Consider the following 9985-nt stretch of genomic DNA (forward strand, 5'->3'; position numbering starts at 1 on the left):
ATACAATCCAAAATGTAGACAAGATTTTATTTATTAGTGCTTTTGTATTCTGCCGGCTGTTGGACCTCTCCCTCCCCAAATGTGTGGTTGGCTCTGTATGGCCCCTGAAAGCTTACCTGTGAAAGCTTACACTAACGTGTGGAAGTACACATACAGTACTAGTAAAGGAAAAAAATTGGTTACAACATTCTGTATATAGTATGAGAATAAATATTGTAAAAACTAAACTTTTCATGTTAAAAAGATAAGCTTAAGAAATATATAAGAATGTTAATTGTGTTTGTGAAGCTAATCATACTTTTTCTTCTTTCCTACTTTTTGACATTCTCCAAGTTTATTTTAATGAGAATAATTACTTCTTTTAAGGGGAAATACCCAATAAATCTATTTTTTTTAAAATAAGATATTTGTTGCAACCCATTTTGTGTTCTCAGTAAAGCCATGGTTAAAAGATAATTCCCTAATTACCCCAGTGTTCTTTCAGTACTTCTCAGAGTACTTTATACATTTATTTACTGCATATAAAATTGAAAAATACTTTCTGTGTTAAATCTGAGAGCACAACCAAAGAGAAAAAATACTTTCTAAATCATACTTTTCTAGATTGGAGCAAGCAAAAGAGGCAGAATCCAAAGATGCCTTGAAAGATCTTGTTAATCTGATAACTTCCCTAACAACATATGGTGTCAATGAACTAAAACCAGCTGGTATTACCACAGGGGCACCATTTTTATTGCCTGGATTTGCAGTACCTCAGCCTGCAGGCAAAGGTGAGTCTTGTTTTTTCCCTTCTGTGCTACTGAGAAAAATAGAGAAAGAATTGATTTGTCTTATTTTGGTATATTACTTTTTGTTTATGTTATATATATAAAAGTAATATGTTGTTTCCCTTAAAACTTTTTTTTTTAATGGTTTAAGTCTGTTTAAGTATTTCTTAAGTAATAATCTTTAATCTAGCGGATCAAATACCTGAAAATAATATTGTAAAAATATCATAAAATCAAACAGGAGATTTATATTACAGTATTTTTTTTTTTTAACATTCAAACAATTTAATCAAAACATGCTTCTTTTGAATGCTGGCACTTCATGCATTTCTACTTTACATGAATAGAACTCAATTTTCAGTCTAATCTCTGTACCTATTAAGATATACAATCATCCCTCAGTATCTGTGGGGGATTGGTTCCAGGACCTGTCGCAGATACCAAAATCCATAGACACTCAAGTCCCTGATATAAAATGGTATAGTATTTGCATATAACCTACATGTGTATTCCCATATACTTTAAATAAATAATCTCTAGATTACTTACAATACCAAATACAATGTAAATGCTATGTTCTTATTTTACTATATTGTTTAGGAAATAATGACAAGGAAAAAGGTCTGTACATGTTCAGTACCGATGCAACCACACCTTTTTTTTCTTTAATATTTTTCATCTGTGATTGATTGAATCCACACATACAGAACCCATGGATACAGCGGCTGACTATGGACAGCATGAAGTATAACTGCTTATATTTTGTTTAAAACTAAGCAAAATCTAAGTACAGGGGTTACATTATTTCATTCAGGTCAGAGGATAAATTTTTATAGTCTAGATTTCCAAACATTTGGATCTTAATAATATTTAATTACGTAATTATGTTAGCTGGTTTTATTATGTATTTTATTTTTCAAAAAATGCACAGTAATCATTTCAAAGTAACCTGAGCCTGGAGGCCTCCAATAGTTTTTAGTCACATGACTGTCACTTACTGAGTATTCAGTAGGATCTTGATATTTCCATATAAAATTTAACCAGCCAAAAAATACCAACATGTCTGGTTATTTAAATTTATAATACATATCTATATATGTTATGACGTAGAAATCAACAGTCTTTAAATAAATGAAAAGAGATGGCATCATCAAACAGTGTGATATGATGTACCCTCAGTACATAAGTCGTTTAGAACCTTTTAAATGAGTCTCTGCAGTAAGTAGGGAGAAATCTACATTTTCCTAAGTGATTTAAGGTTTCATTTTATTTACTATTAAGAAAAAAATAGTGTGGCAATTCACACCTGTAATCCCAGCTACACAGGAGGATCTTTTGAGCCCGGGAGTTCAAAGCTGCAGTGAGCAATCATTACACCACTGCACTCCAGCCTGGGTGACAGAGCAAGACCCTCTTTCTCTTAAAAGCAAAAGACCTCTTCAAGGAGAACTACAAACCACTGCTCAGCAAAATAAAACAGGACACAAACAAATGGAAGAACATTCCAAGCTCATGGCTAGGAAGAATCAATATCGTGAAAATGGCCATACTGCCTAAGGTAATTTATAGATTCAATGCCATCCCCATCAAGCTACCAATGACTTTGTTCACAGAAATGGAAAATACTGCTTTTAAGTTCATATGGAGCCAAAAAGAGCCCGCATCGCTAAGACAGTCCTAAGCCAAAAGAACGAAGATGGAGGCATCACGCTACCTGACTTCAAACTGTACTACAAGGCTACAGTAACCAAAACAGCATGGTACTGGTACCAAAACAGAGATATAGACTAATGGAACAGAACAGAGCCCTCAGACATAATACCACACATCTACAACCATCTGATCTTTGACAAACCTGACGAAAACAAGAAATGGGGAAAGGATTCCCTATTTAATAAATGGTGCCTGGAAAACTGGCTAGCCATATGTAGAAAGCTGAAACTGGATCCCTTCCTTACACCTTATACAAAAATTAATTCAAGGTAGATTAGAGACTTAAATGTTAGACTTAAAACCATAAAAACCCTAGAAGAAAACCTAGGCAATACCATTCAGGACATAGGCATGGGCAAGGACTTCATGACTAAAACACCAAAAGCAATGGCAACAAAAGCCAAAATTGACAAATGGGATCTAATTAAACTAAAGAGCTTCTGCACAGCGAAAGAAACTACCATCAGAGTGAACAGACAACCTACAGAATGGGAAAAAATTTTTGCAATCTACTCATCTGACAAAGGGCTAATATCCAGAATCTACAAAGAACTCAAACAAACTTACAAGAAAAAAACAACCCCATCAAAAAGTGGGTGAAAGATATGAAGAAACGCTTCTCAAAAGAAGACATTTATGCAGCCAACAGACAACATGAAAAAATGCTCATGATCACTGGCCATCAGAGACACGCAAATCAAAACCACAATGAGATACCATCTCACACCAGTTAGAATGAAAATCAATAAAAGGTCAGGAAACAACAGGTGCTGGAGAGGATGTGGAGAAATAGGAACACTTTTATACTGTTGGTGGGACTGTAAACTAGTTCAACCATTGTGGAAGACAATGTGGTGATTCCTCACGGATCTAGAACTAGAAATACCATTTGGCCCAGCCATCCCATTACTGGGTATGTACCCAAAGGATTATAAATCATGCTGCCAAAAAGACACGTGCACACATATGTTTATTCATCAGCACTATTCACAATAGCAAAGACTTGGAACCAACCCAAATGTCCATCAATGTTAGACTGGATGAAGAAAATGTGGCACATATACACCATGGAATACTATGCAGCCATAAAAAAGGATGAGTTCATGTCCTTTGTAGGGACATGGATGAAGCTGGAAACCATCGTTCTGAGCAAACTGTCACAAGGACAGAAAACCAAACACTGCATGTTCTCACTCATAGGTGGGAATTGAACAGTGAGTACACTTGGACACAAGAAGGGGAACATCACACACCAGGGCCTGTTGTGGGGGGGGTGGTAGGAGGAAGGGATAGCATTAGGAGGTATACCTAATGCAAATGACAACTTAATGGGTGCAGCACACCAACATGGCACATGTATACATATGTAACAAACCTGCACGTTGTACACATGTACCCTAGAACTTAAAGTATAATAAAATAAATAAATAAATAAATAAACAAACAAACAAACAAAGTAAAAGAAAAAAATAGGGGCTTCTCAGAAAACTTCTGATTTATAGATTCCAGCTTAACCATTCTGCAGTTAACTCTTTCTACGAATTAACATAAAAATATCGTAGCAATGTAATTCCTATTTTATACTTTATTGTTGTTTCATTTGGTTTATCAATGTGATGTTGATATTGGCATAATAGCTAATTACAACAGTATAATTTTGTAATAATGAAGCAAAATTAATCCTTAGCATATATCATTGCCTGGTTTTTTCTCATTCATAACAGGGATAATAGTCATATAACCTAGCACCTCCCAGGGTTATTGAGAGGATCCAGTGACATAATGTCTATGAAAGTAAGGCTCTCTAGAAAGGATGATGCCCTAAGAGTCAGAATTTATGTAATCATAAGTGACCTAACTTTTCTAAACATCGGTTTCTTCTTCAGAAAAACTGGCATAATCTTCTATATAGTGAATGGGTCAAGCTACATCATTTTGAGTTTCCTGTATAACTCAAAATTTTCTGTTTCCCATGGTCTACTTTCAGCGTTATTGCAAGAATCAAAGGAAATAGCTGTATTCCATTATGGAAAGAATGTGGAATAGGTTGTGTTTTATATTTTCTAGCAGTATTGAGGTGTAATTTGTGTACATTAAATCTATTCATTTGAGTGTTGAATTTGATGAGTAATACACTGTAATCATACAGTATGTAGTTTTTGTGTATCTGGATTCTTTAGATAAACTTTAAGTGATTCTATCTAATCACTCCCCTCTTAATCGGGAAGAATGTGTTCCAAGGTCCCCAGTAATACCTGAAACAACAGATAATACCAAACCATATATATTCTGTGTTTTTCTTCCACATACATACATATGGTAAAGTTGAATTTATAAATTTGTCATAGTAAGAGATTAACAATAATAATAAAATATAAAAATTATAGTAATATACAATAATAAAAGTTATGTAAATATGTGCTCTCAAGAGCATGAGCACTCTCTCTCTCTTAAAATATCTATTGTATGTAATATTTTCAGACTGTGATTAACCATGGGTAACTGAAACCACAGAAAATAAAACCATGAAAATGAGGGGAATATTGTAATACTTTGGAGAATCACCCATATTATTGCGTGTATCAGAAGTTTGCTCCTTTTTAATGCTGGGTATTACTTCATTGTTTGGATAGCCCACAATTTGTGTATCTCTTCACCAGCTGATGGACATTTATTTGACTATCAGGAATAAAGCAACAGTGGACATTTATATAAAACAAATCTTTCTGTGGACATACGTTTTCATTTCTTTTAGCTAAATACAGAGCAGTGAAAGTGCTAGACCATATGGTAAATGTATGTTTAACTTTATGAGAAGCTGCCAGAATATTTTCTGAACTGGCTGTCTCATTTTTGCATTCACATCAGTAATGTCAGTTCCAGTTACTTGACGTTGTCAGTAACACTTGGTATTGTTAGTCCTTTTAATTTTAGACTTCTACTAAGTATGTAATAATGTCTAATTGTTATTTTAATTTTCATTTTTCTAATTGACTAATGAAGTTTTACATTTTTTATGTGCTTTGTCACCATCTGTTTCTCTACCTTGGTTCAGATCTCTGTGCCCATTGTTTGATAGGGTTGTTTTATTGGAGTTACAAGAGTTCTTTAGATATTCTGTATAAGTTCTTTATCCCTTAATATGTATTTTGGAAGTGTGTTCTCTTCGTCTTGACTTGCTGGGGTTTTTTTAATGCATCTTTTGAGAAATGCAAGTTTTAAATTTTGATGGAGTCCAGTTTTTCATTTCAAGAATATTTTGTGATTGTTTTTCTCCTATAAAAGAAATCTTTACTCAGATTCACAAAGATCTCTAATATTTTTTTTCTATTTTTTTTCTTTATCCAGTGTTTCATATTTTAACTCTTAAATTAAGGTCTCTAATACATTTTAAGTTATTATTATAGAGGGTAGAAAGTACTGGTTTCTTTTTTTAATATGGATATCTGAATGTTCCAAGACCTTTGTTGAAAATATCATATATCACTACATATATCTGAGACACTTTCTGAATTTTGTTTGATTGATCCATGTGTCTATCCTTAAGCCAATACCACAGTCTTGATTGCTGTAGCTTTATAATAAGCCTAAAACCAGGACACGTAAGTTGTCCAGTTTTGTTCTTTCTTCTCGAAATCATTGGCTATTCTAAGTCTTTTGATTTTCCATACAAATTAATAATCCTGTGAACTGATTTTTTTTGAAAAGCTGCTGAGATGTCAATTATTCTTTTCCAGACATCTTTACTTTTTATATTCTGTAAGTAACCGAAAAACAAACTTAGATAGACTAATAGACACAGGAAACAAAGATAAACTTTTGGTATTTTCCATGTATGTTATAAATAAGAAATCAGAAAATTGAAATCATATATAGGCTGGAGATTTTTTAAATTCCCTGTGTTTTTAAGAAATGTCCAAGTCAGGATTTCTGAGCATTCTTTTTTGTTTGTTTGTTTGTTTTACAGACAGGATTGCTTTCTGTCACTCAGGCTAAGGTGCAGTGGTGTGATCATAGCTCACTGCAACCTCAAACTCCTGTGCTCAAGCAGTCCTCCTGCTTCAGCCTCCCGAGTAGCTAGAACTACAGGCACATGCCACCATCCCCAGCTAATTTTTTTTTTTTAATCTCCTGTAGAAATGGAGGTGGTCTTGCTATGTTAGCCAGGCTAGTCTAGAACCCCTGGCCTCAGGCAATCTTCCCAAAGTGCTGGGACTACTGGCATGAGCTACTGCCTCCAGCCCTGAGCATTCTTTCTACTCCATTTAAGAATTTTGGTAGTTCTCTGGTTTATTCTCTTTCTAAAATCCAGCTTATTCTGTAAGGCACTTTGTTAATTTTTTGGTAATACTTGGAAATGCCACATACTCCTAATACCTATTGTTTTGGGGACTACTTTTAGAAGCAAGCTGCTTATTTTCATGTACTTCAAATATAACTTTCTGTCTTAATTTCTTTATAATTATTGTCACTAATTTGCCTCACCAGAGCCATGTATAAAAATTTTTTTTTTTTTCCATTTGTTATGTTTGAATGGCTGGCCATAAACTGCTTTAACAAATGTATATATGAGTAAATTGTACTTTTAGCTAGAAAACAAAACAAACTTCCAGCTTAAAATTTATAAAAATCATAGTGTTCTAATTATAAAGAAAAACTGGATTTTAGAAAATTTTTCCCCTCCTATTTTCCTACTTCTTTTTTTTTTTATTTTTACAATGCAATTTTTTTTTTTTTTATTATACTGTAAGTTCTAGAGTACATGTGCATAACGTGCAGGTTTGTTACATATGTATGCTTGTGCCATGTTGGTGTGCTGCACCCATCAACTCGTCAGCACCCATCAATTCGTCATTTATATCAGGTATAACTCTCAATGCAATCCCTCCCCCCTCCCCCCTCCCCCCTCCCCATGATAGGCCCCGATGTGTGATGTTCCCCTTCCCGAGTCCAAGTGATCTCATTGTTCAGTTCCCACCTATGAGTGAGAACATGCAGTGTTTGGTTTTCTGTTCTTGTGATAGTTTGCTAAGAATGATGGTTTCCAGCTGCATCCATGTCCCTACAAAGGACGCAAACTCATCCTTTTTTATGGCTGCGTAATATTCCATAGTGTATATGTGCCACATTTTCTTAATCCAGTCTGTCACTGATGGACATTTGGGTTGATTCCAAGTCTTTGCTATTGTGAATAGTGCTGCAGTAAACATACGTGTGCATGTGTCTTTATAGCAGCATGATTTATAATCCTTTGGATATATACCCAGTAGTGGGATGGCTGGGTCATATGGTACATCTAGTTCTAGATCCTTGAGGAATTGCCATACTGTTTTCCATAATGGTTGAACTAGTTTACAATCCCACCAACAGTATAAAAGTGTTCCTATTTCTCCATATCCTCTCCAGCACCTGTTGTTTCCTGACTTTTTAATGATTGCCATTCTAACTGGTGTGAGATGGTATCTCATTGTGGTTTTGATTTGCATTTCTCTGATGGCCAGTGATGATGAGCATTTTTTCATGTGTCTGTTGGCTGTATGAATGTCTTCTTTTGAGAAATGTCTGTTCATATCCTTTGCCCACTTTTTGATGGGGTTGTTTGTTTTTTTCTTGTAAATTTGTTTGAGTTCTTTGTAGGTTCTGGATATTAGCCCTTTGTCAGATGAGTAGATTGCAAAAATTTTCTCCCATTCTGTAGGTTGCCTGTTCACTCTGATGGTAGTTTCTTTTGCTGTGCAGAAGCTCTTTAGTTTAATTAGATCCCATTTGTCAATTTTGGCTTTTGCTGCCGTTGCTTTTGGTGTTTTAGACATGAAGTCCTTGCCCATGCCTATGTCCTGAATGGTACTACCTAGATTTTCTTCTAGGGTTTTTATGGTATTAGGTCTAACATTTAAGTCTCTAATCCATCTTGAATTAATCTTCGTATAAGGAGTAAGGAAAGGATCCAGTTTCAGCTTTCTACTTTTGGCTAGCCAATTTTCCCAGCACCATTTATTAAATAGGGAATCCTTTCCCCATTTCTTGTTCCTCTCAGGTTTGTCAGAGATCAGATGGCTGTAGATGTGTGGTATTATTTCTGAGGACTCTGTTCTGTTCCATTGGTCTATATCTCTGTTTTGGTACCAGTACCATGCTGTTTTGGTGACTGTAGCCTTGTAGTATAGTTTGAAGTCAGGTAGCGTGATGCCTCCAGCTTTGTTCTTTTGACTTAGGATTGTCTTGGCAATGTGGGCTCTTTTTTGGTTCCATATGAACTTTAAAGCAGTTTTTTCCAATTCGGTGAAGAAACTCATTGGTAGCTTGATGGGGATGGCATTGAATCTATAAATAACCTTGGGCAGTATGGCCATTTTCACGATATTGATTCTTCCTATCCATGAGCATGGTATGTTCTTCCATTTGTTTGTGTCCTCTTTGATTTCACTGAGCAGTGGTTTGTAGTTCTCCTTGAAGAGGTCGTTTACATCCCTTGTAAGTTGGATTCCTAGGTATTTTATTCTCTTTGAAGCAATTGTGAATGGAAGTTCATTCATGATTTGGCTCTCTGTTTGACTGTTACTGGTGTATAAGAATGCTTGTGATTTTTGCTCATTAATTTTGTATCCTGAGACTTTGCTGAAGTTGCTTATCAGCTTAAGGAGATTTTGGGCTGAGACTATGGGGTTTTCTAAATATACAATCATGTCATCTGCAAACAGGGACAATTTGACTTCTTCTTTTCCTAACTGGATACCCTTGATTTCTTTCTCTTGCCTGATTGCCCTAGCCAGAACTTCCAACACTATGTTGAATAGGAGTGGTGAGAGAGGGCATCCCTGTCTTGTGCCAGTTTTCAAAGGGAATTTTTCCAGTTTTTGCCCATTCAGTATGATATTAGCTGTGGGTTTGTCATAAATAGCTCTTATTATTTTGAGGTACGTTCCATCAATACCGAATTTGTTGAGCGTTTTTAGCATGAAGGGCTGTTGAATTTTGTCAAAAGCCTTTTCTGCATCTATTGAGATAATCATGTGGTTCTTGTTTTGGTTCTGTTTATATGCTGGATTATGTTTATTGATTTGCGAATGTTGAAGCAGCTTTACATCCCAGGGATGAAGCCCACTTGATCATGGTGGATAAGCTTTTTGATGTGCTGCTGAATCTGCATTGCCTGTATTTTATTGAGGATTGTTGCATCGATGTTCATCAGGGATATTGGTCTAAAATTTTCTTTTTTTGTTGCGTCTCTGCCAGGCTTTGGTATCAGGATGATGTTGGCCTCATAAAATGAGTTAGGGAGGATTCCCTCTTTTTCTATTGATTGGAATAGTTTCAGAAGGAATGGTACCAGCTCCTCCTTGTACCTCTGGTAGAATTCAGCTGTGAATCCATCTGGTCCTGGACTTTTTTTGGTTGGTAGGCTATTAATTATTGCCTCAATTTCAGAGCCTGCTATTGGTCTATTCAGGGATTCAACTTCTTCCTGGTTTAGTCTTGGAAGAGTGTAAGTGTCCAGGAAATTA

At 35.4% G+C, this 9985-nt stretch overlaps 1 protein-coding gene across 5 annotated transcripts in view; it reads left to right on the plus strand.

Annotated features, from left to right (window-relative positions):
- The window catches only part of WDFY3 (WD repeat and FYVE domain containing 3), a 315830-nt gene that overhangs the window by 157011 nt on the left and 148834 nt on the right, over nucleotides 1-9985 (plus strand). For all 5 annotated transcript variants that reach the window (XM_023222515.2, XM_023222514.2, XM_023222517.2 and 2 more), the window contains one exon: nucleotides 604-770. In XM_023222515.2, the coding sequence (XP_023078283.1) occupies nucleotides 604-770 (167 nt within the window). The remainder of the gene's footprint in view (nucleotides 1-603; nucleotides 771-9985) is intronic.

This window comes from Piliocolobus tephrosceles, chromosome 3 (assembly GCF_002776525.5).
Source record: "Piliocolobus tephrosceles isolate RC106 chromosome 3, ASM277652v3, whole genome shotgun sequence".
NCBI classification, from domain to species: Eukaryota; Metazoa; Chordata; class Mammalia; order Primates; family Cercopithecidae; genus Piliocolobus; species Piliocolobus tephrosceles.